Source organism: Nicotiana tomentosiformis, chromosome 9 (genome assembly GCF_000390325.3).
Source record: "Nicotiana tomentosiformis chromosome 9, ASM39032v3, whole genome shotgun sequence".
NCBI lineage: Eukaryota > Viridiplantae > Streptophyta > Magnoliopsida > Solanales > Solanaceae > Nicotiana > Nicotiana tomentosiformis.
In genome coordinates, this window is record NC_090820.1 from 73649467 (window position 1) to 73675804 (window position 26338).

At 35.1% G+C, this 26338-nt stretch overlaps 1 protein-coding gene across 9 annotated transcripts in view; it reads right to left on the reverse strand.

The window, feature by feature from the left end:
* The window catches only part of LOC104096774 (inositol hexakisphosphate and diphosphoinositol-pentakisphosphate kinase VIP2-like), a 37901-nt gene extending 22002 nt beyond the window's left edge, over window positions 1–15899 (reverse strand). Inside the window, exons 1-8 of one of the 9 annotated variants that reach the window (XM_070185634.1) lie at window positions 15085–15898; window positions 14213–14494; window positions 5642–5767; window positions 5421–5480; window positions 4593–4639; window positions 4255–4338; window positions 3368–3431; window positions 109–262 (exon numbers count right to left, since the gene is read on the reverse strand). In XM_070185634.1, the coding sequence (XP_070041735.1) occupies window positions 109–262; window positions 3368–3431; window positions 4255–4338; window positions 4593–4639; window positions 5421–5480; window positions 5642–5686 (454 nt within the window). In that variant the 5' untranslated portion in view covers window positions 5687–5767; window positions 14213–14494; window positions 15085–15898. Of the gene's footprint in view, window positions 1–108; window positions 263–3367; window positions 3432–4254; window positions 4339–4592; window positions 4640–5420; window positions 5481–5623; window positions 5768–5919; window positions 6305–14212; window positions 14495–15084 lie in introns of those variants that run through there. The other 8 variants (XM_070185632.1, XM_070185637.1, XM_070185636.1 and 5 more) reach the window with 8 other exon arrangements.
* Window positions 15900–26338: the final 10439 nt, after the last annotated feature.

Consider the following 26338-nt stretch of genomic DNA (forward strand, 5'->3'; position numbering starts at 1 on the left):
GTTATTATGCAAACAACATATTAAGAAGCTAATCGAACAGAGGAAAAAAAGAAACAAGAGCACATATTTATAGAAACCTCACAAAGTTGGGAAGACAGGAAAACTCACCATTAACAGGCTTTTCCACGAAAGGTTTGCAAAAGCGATTCCCATGAACTTCGACAAAGTCATCTTCTTCAACAAAATAATCTAGTTGTTGATAGGGCACTTCTCTATTAACGCAAGCATATCTCGGAACTGGGATTCCAAACATCTCAAGATGCTGAAATACCACAAAGCAAAACAAAAATGAAAAGTGTCTAAATAATTTCTTGTTTTATGGAAATTCAAAAGCAAGAAGATACTGATTTTATACAAGGTTAGTTTTTACATTGATAAGTCCCTCATGGAAGGGGGGAAGGGTTCCCAACAGGATGATGAAGGCCAAAAAGTCTAAAGTGGAGATATCAACAAGCTGTTTTGATAACTTTGAAGTTGGAAGTTTCAACAAAATGATTTGAAGTTGAAGTTTGGAGAAAGCTTGTCTGAATTTTTAGCAGAAAGCTTGGATTGGAAATACTTGAAAAATCCTACTAATCCTGTTAACCAATTAAATATCATTCCTACATCTCCTTGGTTATTTTTTCCATTTTTTTCTTCTTATAAGTCATTCCTATTCTTCCTTCTAATATGGAAAGCGTTCAAAGGTATACTCAGATGGTTTTGCAGAAGATTCTAGCAGATACTATGTTCTAACCTTTTTTTTCATTTTTTCATGTTAAAATAAAATTGGTCCAAATAGAGGAAGTGAATAATGAGGAATCTTGTAGACCCCAACTTTTGAGGTGTATTTGTGTTGAAATAAATCGTTGAATGTATCACAAAGGTAATCAACTAACATATTCATAAATGCTTATGGAAGATGGTGCCTGAGTTTTCTTCTAAATCTGATACATATCTTGATAAGAAAGTTCAATCACAAGTTGTAGATTATCTACTTTTTGGTTTATTGCTTGTGCTCCCATTATTAATAAAATTACTTACCTTACCAAAAAGAATGTTTCGATCACAAACGAGCTACAGGAAAAGAGTAAAATATATATTCATTCTTAGAACAAAGCGAAGTGGAAAATGATCTTTCTGAAAGTAATGTTACTGACACTAGCACTGCTCAGAACTAAAATATGATCATGCTGAAATTGGCCATATCCTACTCTGGCCTTCGATAATGCCGAAGCGGGATCGTATTATATCTTGAATAGGTCATTCAAACCTACTCGGCAAACATGTTGAGGAGTATAAAGGGGTAAATACATAAAGCACAAGTTTAAGTTTATAGCAGTTATCTGGATGTAAGCCGACAGCGAATGTATTTGCTAAGTTTCTCCGACATGGCATTTTAGATGCCGCACCTGTGTCGACACGACACTAGTATGGGTGTGGGTATGGGATCCGTACCGGATATGGTCAAACATTTTTGGGTACTTTGACCACGACAGATGGAAAAATTCGAGACGAGATACAATTTGATTCCCGAAATCAGAACGAAAACTAGGGTAAATTTGACCAAAATAGCATGCCTTATCTAGGAAATCAATCTTTTACTTATCTACACAACTTGAGAATTAAAAAGAAATTCACATTTTATAGGCTATACTTGAGTATTCCGCAAAATTTCTCATAATTTAGAGATATTTTTCTATTTTTATTTTTGTAATTTTTTTAGCCGGATCCCCGCACCCGTATCCGTATTAGGATCCGTATCCTCGAATCTTATAATTTACATCTCGAAGGATCCGACTTCTAGATCCGCACCCGTGTCGCACACCGACACCCGTGTCCGAGCAACTTAGTGTATTTGTACTTTACAACCTCAAAGAAAAATACAACAATTTTACAACTAAAAATGGCAGTGTGCAAATACAATTGTGAGTCTGGAACCAGAGAACTCGTTGAAGAAGTGGACAGCTGAGAATTACGATCCGGTCAAAAAGTTAATGTAATTAATTGGCAAAATACATAAAGACCCCATTAAACTTGTCCATAAAACAGGTTTGAACACTTAAACTAAACGAGTGTTCTTTTACCCTTAAACACATCTGAAGTGAATTATTTTCCTCCTTAACAGCTGATGTGGCAAAAAAATAAAAAGAACAAATTAAAAGCGCGTACATAACAGAAAATAAAAAAATAAAAAAGTTTCGGTCTCCTTCTTCCTCACCCCTCATCCCTTTCTTCTTCACAAATAGTGCAATAGACTATTGAAGCTTTAATCCAACTTGAAACCACTCAAATACTTCACCAAATTGCCCGAAATTTAAGATACAGACTCCATAAATTGCACCCAACAAAATCCAGCAACACCCCCATGGACATCTCCGGAACTTCCACTTCCTCGACCACCTTACAAACCCACTCCCAAATTTTCTTCCACCATTTTTCACTTCTGAAAGCACATTTCTTCCTCTTATATTCACCATTAACACCACCTAAGTATAAATCAAATTGGGTATTACATATATTTCTTCTCTTCGAGCTTAATTTCTTGGCTCATTTATGTCAATTTTTGACTCGCACTTGTCGCCTTGATGCAAGGAAGAAATCACTATTAGCCTCATTATAAGTACTATTGTGAAATATTATGGTAGAATTTATCTCATAAATATGGGAGAACGTTAATTATGGTTTTGGTGAAGATGGAGGGGGGCGATGGTGGAGAGGTGCCGGGGACAATGGTGCGACGGGGTTGGTGGTTTAGTGAAAATGTGATGATTTGTATGAAGAAGAGTGGAAATGGTGGATTATTTTGGAGAGGAGGAAGAAACAGGTAGGGTGGGGTGAGGAAGAAAGTAGATTAGGCCAAGGGAATTTAATTTGTTAAATTTTTAATCATTTTCTGACGTGGAAGATGATGTGGAGCGAGTGTACTACACTGCTCAACTTATGACTAGGTTTAGGTCTACCAGGGAGGCATTAATTTCATATGAACAAGAATAGGGGATAAAAAAACACCCGTTTAGTTTAAGTATTCATACCTATTTTTTGGACAAGTTTAATGGGGTCTTTATGTATTTTGCCTAATTAATTTCTTCACCTTATGTCTGTCAGTGCACTACATTAGGAATCCAATCTGCTTTGAATGAATGACTATTAGCATTTACCTCTAATATATTTATCATGTTGCTACAAAATATGTGAATAACCTTCAGACAGACAACTAAAGGAAGCATAGCAATCATTTAGTGCAGAGTTTTGTTAATAAATATGCTTAACGAGAAAACACTTTTACAGACAAGTCAAGGCCAATTTAATCTTCAAAAATATAAGCTGTTTCCCCTTTTCCTTGGGCCTGAACATTAAAACAAGAAAAAGTATAACAGGTACAAACCTCATATACTTTTCTGCGATCATGAAGAAGGTGTTGCGGCTCCAATTCATTTACAAGGAAAGGCCTAAGACAGAGGAGTCGATATATCATCATAAGAATGTAGAAACCAGTAATGACAGAGTTTAAAGAATTGGTTAAAGTCATTTCTTCAATAATTTGAATGGAAAAACAAGAAAGAGAAATAAAAGAAGAGGTTCTCCTTAGATGCCAAGCACTCACCTCCTAGTCTTAAGAAAGAAGAGGAATATACTTCAGAACTTCGCATACTTAATGCTACCAGATGTTTTGGTCTTAAGACCTGCTCTAGACAAGTGCTATATGCCCAGATAGTTGTTATCGTCATTACAATGCCAAAACTTTAAGTACTTATGGGGTAGTGGTAAGGAAGTGTATATTTCCAACCAAGACAAAAGACGGAGTTTAGTGAAAGATACACAGGAAAAACAGAGGATAGACACAGTGCAGCGTCATGGCACAGAAGGAAGCAGGAGAGGGAGAGAGAAAAAGAGGAAGAACATCAAAACTATATCTGGAAGATAACTCATCTTCTATTTGCATTCACTTATCTTCACAAATGCTAAAAATCTGCTACCAAACCTTTGCACCTTGCCAAAACAACAATCTTTGCTAATCTTTTCCACATGCAGATTAAACGAAAAAATCAATTGCAAACAACGAAGATTTTACACGTCAGCATAGTATGCTTATGAAAGTTGACGAGCCAAAAGAAAAGGAGATTAACAGTCTGCGTATGACATCAGAAAACATAAGCTCGTTGTTTTGATGTGTGAACCACCAATTTCTTATGACTTTTTATACACCTTTAATTATAGGCATGACTTCTGAACGCATCATTAAAGCATGATAAAAGGGTTTCATCTACTTACTTTCTCAATGCAGCATATTCTTCAACCTTCTCCAAAGGATATCCACTGGAATGGAAAGCGATCAAGCAATCACATACCGGCCAGCTGCAAACATGATATATTCACCACATCAATATTGTGTAGAGTATACAGTGAAAAGAATTGCTCTCAGTTGCATGTAAGAACAAAGCATATAAAACATAAGGTTGAAGAGATTTGCAAGTTAGTGGTAATGGCTGATTAGAAAGACAAACTGTTCTTTAAGAATTAAACTCATGCATCAGCAAACAGAAATATTATAGTATAAATTGAAGTAGTATACTATCAATTGAAGTCAGAGTTGATTCTGGAATAAGTACCTCTGGATTGGATCCTCGAGAATAACTTTGTCCCCAAAATGCACGACCTGCAAGTTTATACATCTTATCAGAAAAACGAATAAACCCTAAACAATAAACAACAAAACCAGCAAAAGACAACAGTTGTTTTAAATACTTCCTTTTGTAGACATAAATGAATAAAATTGTCCCACCTCTACCTCTCTAAAGTTTTCAGATTGAATGGTTCACAGAATTTAACATGGTAAATTAGTAGATAGAGATCTTTACTTCAAGTCTCACCATCACCACTCGACAAAAATATTTCCACTTACTTGGTCTAAGAAAAAACAATTAGACGTGCAGGTGAGAGAATGTGTTGTAGATATAAGTAAATAAAAGTGTCCACCCAAGGTTGTGGCCTAGTGAAGTAAGAGGAGAATCAGGAGGTCTCAAATTGAAATCCCAATTGAGGTAAAACAAAAACACTAGGTGATTTCTTCTCGTTTATTTAATGCTTGGTGGACATAGTTATCCAATACCCGTATTGCTGGCCCGAACACCACCATCATAAATAAATAAGTCACTTATTTAATAGTCAGCAGGTAACCAGTGAAACAGTTGAGATGCATGTAAACTGGCTCGAACACTACTGGTCATCAAAATAAATAAATAAAAATGTCCCCTATCTAATAGTCCAAAGCTTTTAAACGACACTAACACACAATTCAACAATTCTACTGGCAGAATACTCTGCTTTACTCACCGGCGGTGCTTTTTCTTTTAACAATTTTCAGGAGACAGAATAATTTACAGTTATGCAAACAAAGTTAAAAAGGTGGCGAGATCGTTTAACAGTGAATGAATTACCTCAAATTCACCAAACGATTGTAATCTATCAAGTATCTGTCCCATGGGAGCTGAAAATACCTAAATCAAAATTAAACAATTGAAAGAAAAAAAAGGTATCATTACGAGTGAAAATAGTTTCTGATATGCTAAAAAAAATAGCAGTGGTAATTTTGCATGCTCTCTGGGCGAATATGAATTTAAATAAATTAAAGGAAGAGAACCTCCGGGCCGCATTTCACCTTCTTTTCCATTACACAAACACCTATCCTTATCTTTTTTTCCATCTCTTCTTTTTTCCTCTCTATTTCTCTCTTTTACCGATGAAAAACTTCGAACATGCTTTTAAATCTCTTATTTTCACTGCTCTGAAACTCAAAAAGGAAAAAAATGGCAAATCCAAACAGTTATTATACGCATTCCATATACGCAAAACACACGTAATAGATAGAAGGAAAGGGAAAAATAAGGAAAATGAATGAAAAAATAGCATAAAATAAGTAAGAGTGTAACTATAAACCGTAAGAATCGCGGAAGTTGTAACGGAAAGGAGAAAAAATGGAGATTTTTGCTACTTGCTGAAAAAGTTGTAGTATTAAGAGGCAGCTTATTATAAGAAGTACAGGGAGTCACGAGAGCAGAAAGAGCACTGCGGGCGGAAAGGCTGCTTGACACGCGTAGCTATAGACAAAAATACTTTTTGCCTTGGGAATTCCGTATTTAAAATATGACTTTTTACATGGTCGAATAGAAAAAGAAGGATATTGCCTATGCTAAAATCAAGGTAAAACTTACCATGAATCTCACAATATGCCCGCCCCAATTTTTCGGAATTGAAGCCTAGTTGTTGTGTTTTAAAAGTTTTTTTGGGGGATTTGCTTGAGGCTCGTCCTTGGGCACGACATTATCAAAACACCTTGAGACTTACTAATCGGGCCTAATTCTGCGAGGTTTATAATTTAATTGTCCAACTATACGCCCGAAACACATCATTCGGGGCTCGCCTAACCGTTCCTTCCTAAATTGGTATTGTTGGCACTCAAAATTCTTTAACAAATAAGTGATTAAAGTTCTCTTCATCCATAGGAATATAAAAAAGTGAGAGTAACTCAATTAAATAATGAATCATAGTATTGCATATTTATTAATTGAGAACATCAGAGAGTGAATATCATTTGAATAGCCAAATTTTATATTTTTACTTACTATAGATATTCATGTTTTACTAGAACAAGGGCGATATCCAAAATTATAACAATTACAGGGGGTATCAAGCTACTGAGTCACATTATGAAAGTGTGGGATAGGGTGGTGGAAAGGAGGGTGATGAAGAGTGTGTCTATTTCGGAGAATCGGTTCGGTTTCATGCCAGGGAGTTCGACCAGAAGTCATTCATCTTGTAAAGAGGTTGGTGAAGCAGTATCGGGAGAGGGAGAGGGACCTACATATGGTGTTCATCGATTTAGAAAAAGCTTACAATAAAGTCCCAAGGGAGGTTTTATGGAGATGTCTGGAGGTTAATGGTGTTCCGGTAGCGTACTAATAGGATGATTAAGGATATGTACGATGGAGCAAAGACTTGGGTGAGGACTATGAGAGGAGACTCATACTATTTTTCTGTGATGATAGGGTTACATCAGGGTTCAACTCTTAGCCTATTTTTATTTGTCCTAGTGATGGACGTGCTGACGCGCCACATTCAGGAGAGGTGCCATGGTGTATGTTATTTGCAAATGACATAGTGCTAATCGATGAGACGCGCTGCGAGGTTAACGATCAGCTGGAGATGTGGAGGTAGACCCTGGAGTCTAAAAGTTTCAAGTTAAGTAGGACTAAAACTGAATACTTGGAGTGCAATTTCAGCGTGAGGACGCAGAAAACAGAAGTAGAGGTGAAACTTGATACACAAGTCATCCCCAAGATAGATAGTTTCAAATATATTGGGTCTGTTATTCAGGGGAACGGGGAGATTGACGAGGATGTTACGCATCGGGTTGGAGCGGAGTGGATGAAATGGAGGCTTGCGTATGATGTTTGTGTGATAGGAATGTACCACCACGACTTAAGGGCAAGTTCTACAAAGTGATAGTTAGGCCGACTATATTGTATGAAGCCGAGTGTTGGCCGGTCAAGAAATCTCATGTCCAAAAGATGAAAGTAGTAGAGATGAGAATGTTGAGATGGATGTGTGGGTATACCACGGAGGATCGAATTAGGAATGAAGTTATTAAGGACAAGGTGGGTGTGGCCCCTGTGGAAGACAAGCTGCGGGAATCGAGGCTGAGATGGTTCGGGCATGTGAAGAGGAGATACATCGATTCCCCGATGAGGAGATGCGAGAGGTTGACCATAGAGGGTTAGAGAAGTGGTAGAGGGAGGTCTAGGAAGTATAAGGGATAGGTGATTAGGCAGGACATGGCTCTACTTCAGCTTACCAAGGAGATGACCCTCGATATGGAGGTGTGGAGATCGAGAATTAGGATTATGTATTGACAGGTAGTCGAGAGTCTCTTCTAGTCGTATTAGTACTAGTCTTATATTCTCCTATTCCGAGTTCCTTGCTGATTAGACGATGTGGCATTATTGACGGTAGTTTTCGCACTTCTCTTATAACTTCGTATTCCTAGTTTCTCTGCTATTACATGTTGTGCTATATGTTTCTTTTATCTTATTTCCTTGCCATTGTTAATATTTGTTTATTGTGTCCCTTTCATTGTTCTTGAGTCGAGGGTCTATCGGAAACCGTATCTCTTCCTTCATAAGGTAGGAGTAAGGTCTGCGTACATATTACCTTCCCCAGACCCCACATATGAGATTGCACTGGGTTTGCTGTTGTTGTTGTTATAGATATTCATGTGTTTAGTTTTATGCCTCTCAAAATTATCATACTTGTATTATTTTGCTATTTGAAAGCAATTTCATATTTACTCATGTGGAGTAATATTTAAAATTACATTGTTGATGGAGTTTCTTAATTATTAACTTTTAGAGAGATAAATTGTGCAGTTTGATAATATTTTTTAAAATATTATAATCTTCTAATCATTTGAAATATGAGACGTGACAACTGATTTTTATCTTTATAGTAACTTTAACGCTATTGCATCATTTATATTTATAAAAAATGCTAAATATTTTTTTTTTGTGAGTTTGTTTAATTTTTTAATTTTCTTAAGCTTTTAATGTGTTTTATATTCTTTGTGATTATTATGCTATTTTATTAATTTATAAATTAATTTTTTTTTATGATTCATGGGGCTTATACACCATATCTCAGGGCTTATGCCTCACTCCACGTTAAGTAAAACGTCTCGTCTTACGCTCATGCCTTTTAAAATACTGGTTTTCATCTATAAGAAGATATTTGTTTTTGAATGTTTTCGAAGTAGAGAGTGAAATTAATTAATTTTTTATGTTAATTTGGATATAAATTCTATAATTTTTTTAAAATAAAATTTATATATTTAAAAACTATATAAAAATATTATAAATCGTAATAATTAACAATTCAAAATATTTAAAACTCTTTGCAAATAAAACCTTGTTTGACTTCCCAAATAGTAAAAGGTTCATTCTTTTTTAAACAGAGGAAATAATTAAACATATTTTCATTAATTTCTTAAAAATAAAATTATGAAGCTAAAATCTTAGTAAAATAGAAAATCACAATTGTGCCTGTGAATCAACTATATTGCAATTGCAAGCTAATTAGAGTCACTATATTGCAATTGCAAGCTAATTAGAGTCCACTGTATGTATTTTTATTTATGTTCTTTGCTTTACCCAAAATCAATTAATAATATATGATATGTTTCTTTTATAGGCCTATATATTTTTTATAATTTAATTAGCATATTTTTATTTCAATTATTTTTAAATTATGATAAAGTAATGTGATTTGGTGAAACATGGATAATGAACAAACACAATACATTGGCTGGAGGTATTAGGATGATAGGATCTTGGAATATACATTTAGAAGGTGATCACAAAAAAGACTGAGAAAAGACGTGAAAAGTTTTGGACATTTGGATCGACCTTGAAAAGCATATCAAAAGATACATAAGTGCTAATTTGTTCATGTCACTATCTATAATTCTATATCATAGAGCTTGACTGTCCTTTTTTGTAGTATCAAAGTTCAACTTGAAAAAAGGTAATGGATTATAAAGGTGTCCTTATGCATTTCGGCACATGATATAAGCATGATGCTTTTAAGATATTTGCATTAATTAATTATAGCTTTTAACCAAAAGAAATATGTTCTTTTAATCAAAACATACTAACTATTTTGTTTTATTTCATGTCATATAATTACTATCTTTTGTTCTATATTATCCGTTAGTTCACTTTTTTTTTCATCCTTGATAAAAAAATATATCTGATAGCGTTAATTATAAGAATATTTTATAATTACTTTTTATCTATATTTAGTATCGAAATAAACGTTTCTTTAATTGAAATATTAAGAGTGAATTTTGAAAAAAATAAATGTTTCTTTTGTTTTTCTAAAACATTAAATATTTTAGATTAATTTCAGTTTAAAAGGACAAATAATATGACTAGCGGTAGTATTTCACTAATATAATTAAGATCAAATTTTATGGCACTGACCAATGAGTATAAATCCATACTCCTACAATGAAAATCATGCATCTATCTTTCTAGTCTCTCCTTGATTTTTTTTTTTTTTTTTTTTTTGCTGATTCATGCTTTTGCAATAAGATGATAGGAGTACAAAGTATATCCCTATTTTACTTTTTCTTTCAATAAAGTATATCCCTCTATTATTTCAAAATATGTATATATGTATTCCACAACATCAAGCATGTGGTATATGATGAATAGGATTGCTTGAAATAAACATCACAATTTTTTAGTTACAAAAATAAAAGAAAGATTTCGAATGGATCTGACTCCAATGCGAACCGAAACTAAAAAAATATATTCCATAAACAAAAGACGGAAACCTTTAAAGCGTAATGCCTGTGAAACCTCATAATTAGTCGAACAAACTTTGCATATTCACCTCTTTACAAGGATGGAATTAGGGGTTGTTATAATACCGATCGAATCGAAAAAGTCGATCTGAATCGAAAATTTTGGCCGGTTTGCAATTTATAGTTTTAAAATATTCGGTATTCGGTTCGGTGATCGATTTTAATAGTTTGGTTTTCGGTTAAACCGAAAAATCGAATTTTTTTTAGCCTAAACCCAAAACCGAATTGTTGTTGCACTGAGTATTACTACTGGAGCAACTTCGCTTGTTTATTTGTTTGTCGTCACTTGTGAGCAAAATCAAGAAAATTTGTAAAGATCTGTTGTTGGACTTGGAGTTTTTGGTTACCCTTTTTTGCTATTATCTCAACAAATAATCTATTTTTGTTGTTTCCAACTATTTTGCCATGACTTGAAACCGAAAAATCGAACCGATTAAACCGAACCGAATCGAACCGAAATTATTATGATTCGGTTTTGGTTATTAAAATCACAAACCGAAAACCGAATAAATCGAACCGAACTTCTACAAAATCGAACCAAACCGGCCGATACCTACCCTTATATGGAACTTTTTTTATGGAAAAAAAAAGGTGATGGAACTTTTCGTGGGGCCCGTCCAGACATATTCTCATGTCTTTTAAGTTTGATTTTTACTAATGCGAAAAGAGTTTAACCCCTCTATATTAACGGTGTATAGCTATTTTAAGTGACATATAACACTTGTGTATATCCTACTTTACACTAGAAAGTTTTATAAGATAATTACCATCAACGGTTATGGTGGGTGGTAAGTACCCCTTCCATTCATAATCAAATGTTTGAGTTTCGTATACTAAAAATAAAGTCGTCTTTAATAGGGAGTATTTTATCCCAAAATGTGATTTTTCGGGTCGAATCCAAATTAGTCGTACCCTTAAATGGGCAGAGGCGGGCCCACGTGTTACTAAGCGTCGCTTCATCGAAAAATAGTACTGTGTTCATTAGTAATTTATGTTTAAAATAGTGGAAATACCTATATAGTAATATATTTGAACCCACTTAGAAGTGAATGTTACATTTGTAAACATGGTTATGTGGGTTCAAGGCTACACATGAGTTCATGTATTCGAGCCCCCTTTTCCCTTTTATTGATTTTTGTAATTTTTTTCATGACAAGGTGGGTTGTTCTGATGGTAAGCACCCTCCGCTTCCAACCAAGAGGTTGTGAGTTCGAGTCACCCCAAGAGCAAGGTGAGGAGTTCTTGGAGGTAAGGATGCCGAGGGTCATTTGGAAACAGCCTCTCTACCCCAGGGTAGGGTAAGGTCTGCGTACACACTACCCTCCCCGCCCCCACTAGTAAGATTATACTGGGTTGTTATTGTTCCTTTTCTATTTCTATTGCTACAGAGAATGTGCAATGAGTAACCGCCATTTACCTTGTAAAACTATTATTCCAATGTCTTCCACTTCTTCTTTTCTCTATTTTACTTCATATCTTTAACTTAATTCAATAGAAATCAACTTTATTTTATTTCAAAAAATTAAACCTTTCTACAAAGTGATCTTTAATTCTCTATTTCATAAATTTTTCTAAATCATGCAAGTATATTTAATGAAATTATTTATAATTTGTTAGTTTATGTTGAAGTATTTTATTTGTTTTATAATTTCTGGTTTAGTGTATTAGCCTTCTTTCTTTAATTATTGGTATTAATTCAATTTAGATAGTAACTCTTTTTTATTATCCTCTATTTGTAGATAATACTTTCTTAGTTATAAACACAAAAGGATTTAATAATTTGTCTAATTTCTTGCCGTTAATAAAAAAATTTATTGGTTAAATAATTTTCTTGTTAAATTTTAACAAAATTTTGAAAAATTAAAATTTGTTAAATTAAATAGATGGATTATTAAATAAATTAAAATTTGGTTTAAAAAAAAGATAAATTATTCAAATAATTAGGTGGAAATAGTTTCTGTACTATTAAACTGCCAAAATTTGTAAAATATAGTGCACTCTCTTTTAAATGACTTAATTTTTACATCACGCTATAAACAAAGGAGAACAAAAAGGAAAAGAATTAACAAAAATTCGACCACATTTTGTTCGCCATGTTCGATGCAGCTTATACTATCGATTTGCGTCATTTTAAATTGAACCTGCTTGTGTAAAATTCTGAGTCCGCCACTAAAAATGGGTATCAAATATTTTCTAAGATAGTTATAAGTAGATCTTTATGATACACGTTAGTAACCACATAAAAATAGTTAGTAACTTGTTAAAGGTTAAATTATACTGATATTATAAAAATTATTTACAGTTTCAGTATATCGTGAATTCACATGCATGGTAGCGTGTAATGGCAAAATTTCATGAATAGATTGTTGACCACCGACCATTCGGACGCAGGAATATCTGCTATCTATTCTCTTGCTGCAGTTTCAGAGAAAGAAAAACAACTATAATATTCGCTGTTAACAAACCATGGATAAACACACATGCTAACAAAGCTAGAGAAAAGAACATCAATACATACAGCCTTACAGGTATAGAAAGAGATTATGCTCGATCGTGTAAAGAATTTATATACTCTATTAGTTTAAAATTGACTTATAACATAGGTAACTTTACAATATATAAGTTGAAACGCATGACATAAAAGCCAAATTTGACCTAAATTGAAGAGTGACAGAGATGATTTTTGAGGACTACTATATTCATATTGACCTAACAGAAGCTAAACCTTCCACACAAGGAGCCAAAAGGTACTATAGTATAATATATTAATATCTTAGGAGTTTGGTTTTAGTCTTTGGTTTGCACTTCAGAAATTAGATCGAGGCTCTTTGTGTAAATTCATAAGTTTGATGTTCTCCATCAAATTGTGCGCTTTTTAACTCCAACAGATACAGCAACCTAATGCGTCTTCCTTATCACTTATGCTGGTGCATTAGGCACGTTAACATATGTAGAATCTGCTGGATAATAATTGATTTCCAGTGGAATAAAACTTTGTTTAGATCGACTTCATGAGTCCGTTTTATCTAGTTGACTTATAGAAAATTAGGTCATTTATAAAGTTTAAAAGAAAAAAACAGTCTAGTGGATGAAGCATCATGTGTTCATGTAAAGATCTGAAAATAGAGCGGATTTAAGATTAAATTATGGTGCATGCAAACTCATGATCTTTCCACTAAACTAGGTTTTTATATACATATATATCTCTTTGAATTGATTTTATTATTATTTGTGGCCCCCACGATCCAAAAATATTGAATGATACACTTGATTAACTATTAAGGTATTTACCTAAAAGAAAAGAGATCAATTCTCAATAAATATTTTTTCCCCTCAATTGTTTAGTGGTGCACCATATTCTAGAAATCTTAAATCCGTATTTGTCCAGGAAAGAGCCGCACTCAAAAAAGATGTTATGTAAGGTCACTTATAAAGTAAAAATAGATAATTAACTTATAACCTGTTAATTAAAAACTGTATTAATTAACCTGCTATAATAGATTAAGAATTTAATTTTTATATATTTACAGTGTAAAATTTTTATTCTATCAGGTCATCTAAAAAATAACTCCAGGTAACGAGTCTATGATAAGCGGAATAAGTCACTCGAATACAATAAGATAGATATCCTGCCAGGACAATTTACAATACACATAATAAGGAAACTAGTCTTTGCATTGTCAATGTCTATAAGTTAAATCCATAATTTATGCAACACTAATCGCGCACGTATTATTATTATTTTTTTAACCGCCGACACATATATAAATAAAATACAATGTTAAATGTTAAGATGATGTCGAGCGTACTAACCTTTAGATGATGAAGGCACAACCACAACATGCATAGTTGCATTGTTGGGTGGTAATTCTAACTTAAGAGGACATAAATTCCCATTTATTTTGTTGCGCAAACACATGTAATATTCTTGAGCCCTGTTTCTTCCTCTAACTTTTGAGTCAGTTCCTCTAGCCCTTGCCCTTTGAACTGAAATGAAGGTCCTTTCACTGCATCATTCACAGTTCCCTTCTCATATGCCACATAATAATAGATCAGTCGACCTTCGGGCTTTGTCATGGCAGCATCAAATTTTGACTGCATGTTAATGAATTTAAGTTATATATATATATACAATATATACTGTATATAAGTGAAATATACATTTAAATAAGAATTGTCAGAAATTTATTAACTCAACACCGGTAATAACAATAAGATAAAATTGTAAAAGCATTGCCATGTCATTGACACATATATAGTTAAATTCAACTTCGATCTTATATATGTTGATAAATTTTAACGCCAAGTCTAAATGGAGGTAAAAATTGGAAAAATGTATATGAATAACACTAGGGTAAAAATGGGGAAGTAATAACATAGGTGTTGCCATGTAAATGCGTTTCTTGTGTTGGTGACGTGACAATACTTATTTGACAAACTTATCTTATCATTTGTCAGCTTAATTAGTTGTAAATTTTTAGCATTGGTTTAAATGAGTTTCCAATAATTTTCATTTGAGCGAAAAGGATATAATTAATTTATTTTTCTGGTTACAAAATATAATTTTACGACTTCTTTGCAGTAGACCGTTAATTCGATGACATGAAATTACCCCATTTCATTTAATTTGGCATAAGAAAGTGGTGATCAATATATTAGATATTAGCTTTATATAGAAAACTAACCTGATTATGAATCTTGGAAGACCCGGAGAATGTAAGACTGAAAAGATGAGCTCAAATCACCATCTAATAATTCCGGCTTTGGTTCGGACAGTAACTCTTTACTTGCTTGAAAGTGAGGTATAGTTGTTATTATTGTCACGTCGGGCAGTAACTCAACAATATCTACTTCCCATAAGATCCAATCTTGATGTCTATAAGGTACGTCATGTGTAATTGAATTTCTAAAAGGGGGTAATCCACTATTTGCCCTTAAAAATTTCCCATATCTTGTTTTGAGCTTCACTAAGGATCCAACTTTAACAGGTTCCCATTCAATTGAGGAATCCAAATTTTTGGGCAAACTTTGAACAACTTTAAGACCCGTTACACCAAGAAGAAATTGTTCATCTGTGGCCATTAGGTATTTGCCATAACAACTATTCAAACGTACAACATTATTATTGATTGCTTCAGGAAATTCAACTGTCCATTTTGCAGTCTTAGAAGTTCCATGACGATGTTGGTGCACTGTTTGTTGATTGGAATTGGCATGTAAGAATTTCCCGTGGTGGCTTTTTAGCCTGACGGATTTGGCTTTCTCAAAGAATTCCATCCTAAGATCCTATAATGAGGATGAAATTCCAAAAACAAGGACAGATACACGTTACGCTACAATTTTAATCAAAAGAAAATTTCAAATCTATTCACCAATCAACTTCCTAAAAAGAAGGTCCATCTTTTAATCTACAATTTTTGCATGGTTGATTTTTTGCCTAACAGACTGGCTTTCTCGAAGAATTCCACCCTAGGATCTTATATATAAAGAATAGAGAGAAAGGATGAAATTCCACGAAAAGGGGAGTATACACTACAATTTTGAACAAGGTAGCCGTTCGGTAAGTCAACGGTAAACTATCAACTTAATTATTTATTTTATTACTTTTAAAATTATAATTTTTTATTAAATAAATAAATCTATGCTTTAAAAATCATGGTATATACAATTTGGTAAAATATAAAATAAAATTGTGACAGTGTTAAGCAAAACCACAAACAATTACTAGAACATCCCAAAACCCGGTGTCACAAGTGCATGAGCATCTACTAGGAAGTACAATAATAATACAATATATGAGATACACCCAATAAAGTAAATAATTATGATGGAGACTTTGTGTGCTGCAGATCGTAACATAGAATATAACTCACTATAAAGTCCCCTCGGCAACTGCGCCTACGCGCCCAAATGACCATCAGAAACATACATGCACAATAAATGCAGAAGTGTAGCATGAGTACATAAATCAACGCGTACCTAGTAAGTATCTAGCCTAATCTCGGAGAAGTAGTGACGAGGGGTTGACATCGACACTTACTAGTGGTACAATAAATCAATATAATAAATTATAAAGAGATATGAAATACAACAGTAATAATGGGGCAAGAACTGTAACTAATATAACCCTCCAACCTGAAGACAACATAAATTTCTCAAATTTCATGTACTATCTCAACAAATAGAAGAAATCACAGGCTATCTCAAACGGGTAAGGAATATCAAGTGCTATCTCAAACAAACAAGGCATAACATGTAATTGTCAGATCTCAATCAAACGAGAATCTCATGAATATTCAGACTCTTAGAAATATTACGTACGAGTCATGCCGAGGTCGTACGGCCCGATCCAGAATAGTATGTACATTGCCGAGGGTCGACGGGCGCGAACCATAAGTGCATCCCAAATATACTGCCGATGTATTCGGCCCGATCCACAGGAAGAGGAGAAACTTATCGAATTACGAGTCACGCGTGTGCAATTCAAGAACATGGACATAAAGTAAGCATAACAATTACCAGTAATAGGATATCCCGTCAAACAACACAAGGTATCGAGATTCGACCTAACATGATCTCTAATCAAATTACATTTATAAGTTTAGGTAATTAAACTAACAAGTTGAGTTCAGGTAATACAAATATCGCATGATATAATCCTAAGTCTACCCGGACATAAGCATAATTTTAGCTACGTACGGACTCTCGTCACCTCGTGCGTACGTAGCCCCCACAACAAGTAGCACATAACAAATACATCACCTATGGGGTAATTTTCCCCTCACAAAGTTAGACATGAGACTTATCTCTCTCCGAAATCCAATAATCGACCTCTCTAACACCTCAAACCGATGCCTATCGATCCGAAACTAGCCAAACAACGTGCAAATCAATCAAAATATACTCAAATACTCATAACTTAACAATTTATAACAATTCCCAACTCCGCTCAAAAAGTTAACAAAGTCAACCCCGGGCCCACGTGTCCGGATTTCGAAAATTATCAAAAATAAATATTACACATAACTTATATAGTCTATATCAAGAAAACCATCTAACTTCGTCCATGAATTGACTCTCAAATCAAGGATTTATCATTTCTCAACTTTGGGGCTCAAAATCCCAATTTTTACAATCTAAATACGGATAAAAATAATAACAAACGAAAATAATTATGGGAAAACATCAAATAAAGGTTATATATTTACCCCCTTGTTGAGACGAGAACAATGCCGTAAAAATCACCTCAAACGGAGCTCTAGAACTCAAGATATGCTCAAAATACTAAAATACTCGGTTTGCCCATATAAAACATTGCCTAGGTAATTTTTGTTCATCGCCTTCGCGGGATACCTTCGTGATCGCGAAGAGAAATTTTACGCATTAACTGGTCAACCCAAAATTCCTTCTTCCCGTTCGCGAAGAACAAAAGCTCGCACCAGAAACCAACAATCTTTTCCGACACGAAAATGGACATAACTCTCTCGTACGACATCAGAATTCAACGATTCTTGTTGCTATGGTTTCGTAATTGCGATACAGATCTAATGGTTTAATCAAATCACAAATCAAAGGTCATTTTCTCAATATATTACCCTTTACGCCCAAAGATACGACGCTAAAACATCAAATAAGAGTGCGACACGACCCAAACCCATCGAAACACACCCGAGGCCCCCGGGACCCCGTCCAATCACACCAACCAGTCCCAAAACATAACACGAACCTACTCGAGGCCTCAAATCATACCAAACAATATCAAAACTATGAATCACACATAATTTCAAGCCTAATGAACTAATGAACTTTTAAACTTCTAAAACTCATGCAGAACCATACCAAATCAACCCGAAATGACCTCAAATTTTGCATGCAATTCTCAAATGACACAACGGACCTATACCAACTCCCGAAACCATAATCCGGACCTGATATCAATAAAGTCAAATCTTGGTCAAACCTATCTACATTCCAAACCTTCAATCTTCCAACTTTCGTCAAAAAATATCAAATTAACCTACGGACCTCCAAATCCCAATCCGGACATACGCCGAAGTCCAAAATCACCATTCAGACCTAACGGAATTGTCAACACTCCAATCCGAGGTCGTTTACTCAAAAATTAAATCTTGGTCAACTCTTTCAATTTAAAGCTTCTGAATTGAGAATTATTCTTCCAAATCAACTCAGAACTTCTCAAAAATTGAAAATAACCACGCGTGCAAGTCATAATACATGAAGTGAAGCTACTCAAGCTCTCAAACCGCTGAACGACATGCTAGATCTCAAAACGACCGATCAGGTCGTTACATTCTCCCCCACTTAAATATACGTTCGTCCTCAACCGTGCCAAGAACCGTTCCAGAGTTGCCAAAAGCACTATCTAAGACCTCGTGCACCTACCCATGCTACCACAACCCATATGAGCATATCAGCTCAAGACAAACTGAAGATCCTTCCCGCCACCTTAGCCCACAAGCCTTAGAACCAAATTCCAACATCCGAAATTCTCTACAAGACCTGATTCTAACATAGGAACACCGTATCAATCTCAACACGTTGTACCAAAATATGATCATGCACCCATGCTGAAATCACACAATGCACCGCATAATTCATATGCCCATAATAACATCCTCCAACCATAGTGACATTTTCCCTCTAATATACCTTATATAAATTCGATTGCACTGATTTTAGGTCTAACAACCTCGTCTTATCCAGTACAAGACGCTCGGGTAATAAGCCACCTCAAACATCATCTACAATCTCGTATGACGTCATCAATGCACCAACAAGCTACAACTCGAATATGTCCAATAAGAAAAACGAACTCAGGTAAAGAACTACCCAGCCCGCGTAACACCCAAATCAACTAGACAAATGTTATGAACCTATCCCAAGGGTAAGAAACAACACACACGAAATAAGTATAAGGAACAGTACTCAACATCTCACTGATGCGGCGTGCAACCTAATCTAAACATCATACTTGTGGCGGCGTGCCACCTGATCCATACATACAATCAATAAGAAAGTACTACCGAGCAAGAATGCCCATACCCACAAAATGCCCGTCTATCGACCACCAACACATCAAGTGCATAAACACAACCCTGGTGAGACAGATAGCCCCATGCACTACAAAATGCCAAGCATGACTAAGGTGCAATAAATGACTTGCATTTCGAGAGCCATCTCTCTCATATAACACCACAAGCTACACAGGATCACAACACATGTGCGAATAATCAAGCCATCTCACAACCCACATGGTATAATAGAGTATTACATAGAATAGCTGACGGCAGGAATAACATCCAACGCCCGAAGACTCCTCCATAAGCAATGTTATGCTGAATCAACGCATCCGGCTTGATGTAGAGCATACATTCACATTAGATTTACCAACGGACCTCAAGCCGATTTCGATTATCCCCGAATAGGTCTTTAACCTCTCAAGGACCCACAATGAGCCTATCCATGACACATATATTGCACCCAAACGCATACGCAATTATTGTACCCACAAGGACTTGTGATTAACTATTTACTAAATTAAACTAAGACAAGTAATCTATTCAAGCGATTCCTAAAGATTATTAACTACAACTAATCTAGAGTTGAAAACTAAGAAATTAAAGAAAATATGTCGGCAAGCTTAGATGCGAATTCAATGGGAGAAAATATTCCAGAGCTATGGGTTAACTAATAATCCCATTGAGTTTTCTACTTAAATTGTCTAATTAATTTATCTAGTTTATTAATTGACAGAGATAGGCTTTTTTCTTGATTTTTGACATTTGGATGTGGTTCTCGACCCCCGAACGCGATTCCGGCTTAATCCCTTAGGCTTTTACTCAGACTTCAAAGCTCCAAATAGATCGATTTCATTCAGTAACATCTACATAGCTCGAAATCACTCCTACAAGGCATAAAATACATAATTAGTGCAAAACACTAGCGATTAAAGCTCAAACTCAATTAAAGTGCAGTAAATTAAAGTGCGATAAGCGACTAAAATATGTAATTATAGCCTACCATAAACACCCTACACTTAAACCATCGCTCGTCCTCGAGCAATCAAACTACACTTTATATATACACGACCTTTTAAAACAATTCTCCTAACTCATCACACCAAGAATATTTAAAATAAACTAAGTACAAGAGTGTAACATCTTCACCTCAAGATTTGACTCACAATTACCACACATTATTCACAACTCACTCACTGACTCTAACATATAGGTCAATGACATTATCTTTTCTTCATGAATCAAGTGCCCTCACACGACAAAAGAGAGTAGTTCCACACACAATAAAATTTAAGAACAATTAGAACTCAAGATAGAAAGAATTCACTCACTCTCAGAAATAATATTCATATGCCACACAAGATGCACCATAGGCTTGCCCGTAGTGTACTACTCTATTAATCTAGCTCATTCAATTTAGGATCAAGTAGGACTTCAATTGGTTGTAACGTAGGGTGCGGGACAGGTAGGATACATTTGGATATAAGAGTGTCTAAACCACCCTAAGCACTTTAATACATAAACTTTAACATTTAAAACCCCACACTTATGTCAAAGCATAACTCCACCTTCACATCAATGTATATTAACTCCATACTTCTTTAAGCATAATTACATCAAGAGTTACCATTTATCAAGGAATAGTTTTCATAATAATACAACTATTTTTCTTTCTTTTTCAATTCAAGTGGATCTTACTTTTTCAAAACAGTGCACCTTTCTCCTTATTTCATTAGTTCCACTCAAAAGCCAAACCATCCACCCCACACTTTAACTTTTACCAAGTTCATAACAATTCAAGTGCTCATGAGAGGTGAAAAGTTTCAAATAGATGGTTAATTCAAACAAATGGGTAAGGCTTGTAATGTGGTTGCCAAAGAAACTAGATTATAGGCTCAATGCGTTAACTACGATACAAAACAATTAGGCGGGTAAACTATATATATCTAGCTCAACAAAGAAACTCCTATATCACTTCCAAGATTGAACAAAACTACTAATTTGCTTTGCAAACACACGGGGCAAGTTCTAGACATCAAATAGAATGCACAACATAACACACAAACCTCACACACACATGGCACATAACTCACTGAGTATTGGACTCATCAAGACACTCTAATCAAAGTAGTTAAGCAAAGTTAAGATCATACAATTTAAGGTACTTATACAAGAGTAAAGAACTGAGCCTAAGCGTCACCATGAAAGTAATCACTATTCTCAAGGCATAACAAAGTCAAGAGATATTTCTTCAATTCCAATCACTGCACAATGGCTCCTACTCCTAAAAAATAAAACTAACTACACCCGGTTCAAACAAAACCCTTGGAAAAGAACTGCGGCACAAAAAACACCAAGGGGTAATTGTTGCACTACCTACAAAGAAAATCTTTTTGTCCTTTTTATTTCGACTTAAATCCCTCAAGAAAACTGTCTAGGAGATCCATCGTCGGGAAAAGTCCCAATTTTCTGATTTTTTTAATTTTTTTAATTTTTTTTAATTGTTTTTAATTTTTAACAAAAACTACTACACTAAGAACGAGTACTACAACTAAGCTAAGATAGAATAGAAAATCACCCAGACAATCTCATCACCCCACACTTAAAATTGTGTAATGTTCTCAATGCACACTGATAATAACAAGAGGGTAAAAGAGACTCCCTGGTAGGCCAAAGGCCGAAGAATTAGCAGCTCACAGGATATTCAGACTTCTCCCGATTGTTATCCTTTGTTGGGGTACCTCACACTTAGTTTCAACCACCTGCTCACTTTTGCACATGCCTATTGGCTTTGACTCCATGCTCCTACTCCTACAAAACACAAAAACAACACTACAATGATAGAACAATAAAATAAAATAAAAAACAAAATAAAAAGAAAAAAAAATAGAATTGGGCTGCCTCCCAATAAGCGCCTTATTTATAGTCGTGGCACGACTTACACTACTTCCACCACTCTTTCTTCCTCTCTGAGGATATGAATTGTGCCCCCAATTTTGCATCAATTTTTCTGTCACGTTCCTGGGGCGGTGGTGTAAAAATAAAGGAACCAAGCAATAGGTATCGCATCTTGCACTTCTTGGCCTTTAAGTGAGGGATGTCGTTTTGTTGGCATCACAAATTTTAGAATATAAGCACTTTGTTACCCATTCATTGACTCCCCCATAGGCTCGAATGGATCAATTCTCGTGCCACCAACCAAGCAGAATGTTGAAAAATGGTTAGAATGAGGTCCAATGCGCTCCAACTCTAGAATCGCTTCACTTTTGACATCCTCACTTTTGCACACTTCGTCAACCTTGGCATTGTTAATAATATTTTGTTCGAGTAGTTGGAATTCCTTTTTCCGCTCCACAAGCTGGCCAGTATCCACAAAAATTGGTTGTAGGGTGTCAGACGCCTCAAAATATTTATTCAATTGAGCCTGCAGGTCATGGATATCTGAGCCAAATTGGTATATCTCTTGCCTGAGCTCAGTTCTTTCGTCTATCAGCTGTTCTGCCATATTTGAAAGACCGTTACGTAGAACCCCATGAAATTTTACCAGTTGAGATTGTTCTTCTAGCCAAGATTGGCTCACGATATCTGCTTCTTCAAAGTTATCTTCTTGTGGGAACTCGCTCTCTTCATCGAGTTGAGGTTCTTCTTGAAAATTGGCCATTAATTCGTTCATTCTAGCCTGCAGTCCTTTGATCGCTAAGACGGTCTTTTACTGAATTTCATCTTATTGCTTGGCTACTTGCCTCATCACATCTTGTTGCTCGGCTACTTGCCTCATCATGTCCATAATACGAGCAACTCTTTCCATATCCTCCAGTTCATTGCTCATATCAAACTCATAAACATTATTAGAAGCATCATAATAAGAACTCTAAGAAGGATAATAAGAATTAGGACAACCATCCCAATGACCACCTTGACCACCACAGACATTACAAATATTCCACTCATAAGATTGAGACTCACACTTTTGCCACAAGTGTGGTCCTCCACAATATGTACAAGGATCAACATAATAAGAATAACCAATATTCGACCAATTCTCATTCCAAGATGCCATGTCAACAAAGATAATAAAATATTAAACTAAGATAAAAAATAAATTGAATAGACAAAAAGTTAAAATCTAATATAGTAGAATAGTTAATTTCTAAGTCCCCGACAACGGCGCCAAAAACTTGTTGCTCCCAAACGCACACACAAGTATACGTGGTCGTCTAAGTAATATAGGATTGTAAGTCCAGATATCACACCCATAGGGACTTGTGATTAACTATTTACTAAATTAAACTAAGACAAGTAATCTATTCAAGTGATTCCTACAGATTATTAACTACAACTAATCTAGAGTTGAAAACTAAGATATTAAAGAACATATGCCGGCAAGCTTAGATACGAATTCAATGGGAGAAAATATTCCAGAGCTATGGGTTAACTAATAATCCCGTTGATTTTTCTACTTAAATTGTCTAATTAATTTATCTGGTTTATTAATTGACAGGGTTAATATTGCTCGTAGCCTTCTCCCGAAGTACTACTCGCCTATTCAAGCTAACCTAACGCCTATATTCCTATGGAATTAGGATTAAAAAGAACGTATTAATAATTCCCGTATAATAACCAAGCAAGTCGATTAGGTATATTCCTATCCTAACCGCGAATCCGTTCCAGATACTCGAGTTCAAGATCTTGCTCTACTCAATCCTATATGCAATCTAAAATTCCCTCTCCCGAGTTCAATCATAAATTCATAGATAGTATTTAATTGGTGATCAAGCAATCAAATAACTAAGCACAAGATTGAATAAATAAACCAATATGATAAAATAATAAGAACAATTCAAGCTTCAAACTACAACGTTCATGTAGCACCCAAAATTCTAGACCTAATAAACTATGAGATTAAAGGAAGGGAAGAGAAGAAAATCTAGTTAGAAGCCTCCTCCAAGCATGGTGTGTGTTCCTCCACGTGAATCCTCCTTCAAAGTATGTTCAAAATCCTCAAAATAACGTTTTACATGTATTTATACCAAGTAGTGTCGGGCCCAAACGAAACCACCTTCTACTACGCGAAATAGGATTGTTACTCTGTAAAGGTTATACAGGCGGGCCGCATGGGACGACGCGCCACGCGGGGTGCTAGTGGGCTTTATCAGAGAGTGTGCAAAATTGACAGCAGCATAAAATGGGCAGCCGCGGCACGCCACGTGCCGCCCCACGCGCCGCGGCTGTGGTGGATTCTCATATATAGGCTTTTTCCTTGGTTTTTGACATCCGGATGTGGTTCTCGACCCCCGAACGCGATTCCGGCTTAATCCCTTGGGCTTTTACTCAGACTTCAAAGCTCCAAATAGATCAATTTTATTCCGTAATATCTACATAGCTCGAAATCACTTCTACAAGGCATAAAATACATAATTAATGCAAAACACTAGCGATTAAAGCTCAAACTCAATTAAAGTGCAGTAAATTAGAGTGCGATAAACGACTAAAATATGTAATTATAGCCTACCATAAACACCCCACACTTAAACCATTGCTCGTTCTCGAGCAATCAAACTACACTTTATATATACACGACCTTTTTAAATAATTCTCCTAACTCATCACGCCAAGAATATTTAAAATAGACAAAGCACAAGAGTGTAACATCTTCACTTCAAGATTTGACTCACAAGTACCATACATTATTCACAACTCACTCACTCACTCTAATATATAGGTCAATGACATTACCTTTCCTTCATAAATCAAGTGCCCTCACACGACAAAAGAGAGTAGTTTCACACACAATAAAATTTAAGAACAATTAGAACTCAAGATAGAAAGAATTCACTTACTATCATAAATAATATTCATATGCCACACACGATGCACCATAGGCTTCCCCGTAGTGTACTACTCTACTAATCTAGCTCATTCAATCTAGGTTCAAGTAGGACTTCAATTGGTTGTAACGTAGGGTGCGGGACGAGTAGGATACATTTGGATATAAGAGTGACTATACCTCCCTAAGCACTTTAATACATACACTTTAACATTTAAAACTCCACACTTATGTCAAAGCATAACTCCACCTTCACATCAATGTATATTAACTCAATACTTCTTTAAGTACAATTACATCAAGAGTTACCACTTATCAAGGAATATTTTTCCCAACAATACAACTATATTTCTTTTCTTTTTTCAATTCAAGTGGACCTTACTTTTTCAAAACAGTGCACCTTTCTCTTTATTTCATTAGTTCCACTCAAAAGCCAAACCAACCACCCCACACTTTAACTTTTACCAAGTTCATAACAATTCAAGTGCTCATGAGAGGTGAAAAGTTTCAAATAGATGGTTAATTCAAACAAATGGGTAAGGCTTGTAATGTGGTTGCCAAAGAAACAGGATTACAGGCTCAATGGGTTAACTACGATACATAACAATTAGGCGGGTAAACTATATATATCTAGCTCAACAAAGAAACTCCTATATCACTTCCAAGATTGAACAAAACTACTAATTTGCTTTGCAAACACACGGGACAAGTTCTAGACATCAAATGGAATGCACAGAATAACATATAAACCTCACACACACATGGAACATAACTCACTGAGTATTGGACTCATCAAGACACTCTAATCAAAGTAGTTAAGCAAAGTTAAGATCATACAATTTTAGGTACTTATACAAGAGTAAAAAACTGAGCCTAAGCGTCACCACCAAAGTAATCACTATTCTCAAGGCATAACAAAGTCAAGAGATATTGCTTCAATTCCAATCACAACACAATGGCTCCTACTCCTAAAAAATAAAACTAACTACACCTGGTTCAAACAAAACCCTTGGAAAAGATCTGCGGCACAAAGTAAAACCAAGGGGTAATTGCTGCACTACCTACAAAGAAAAT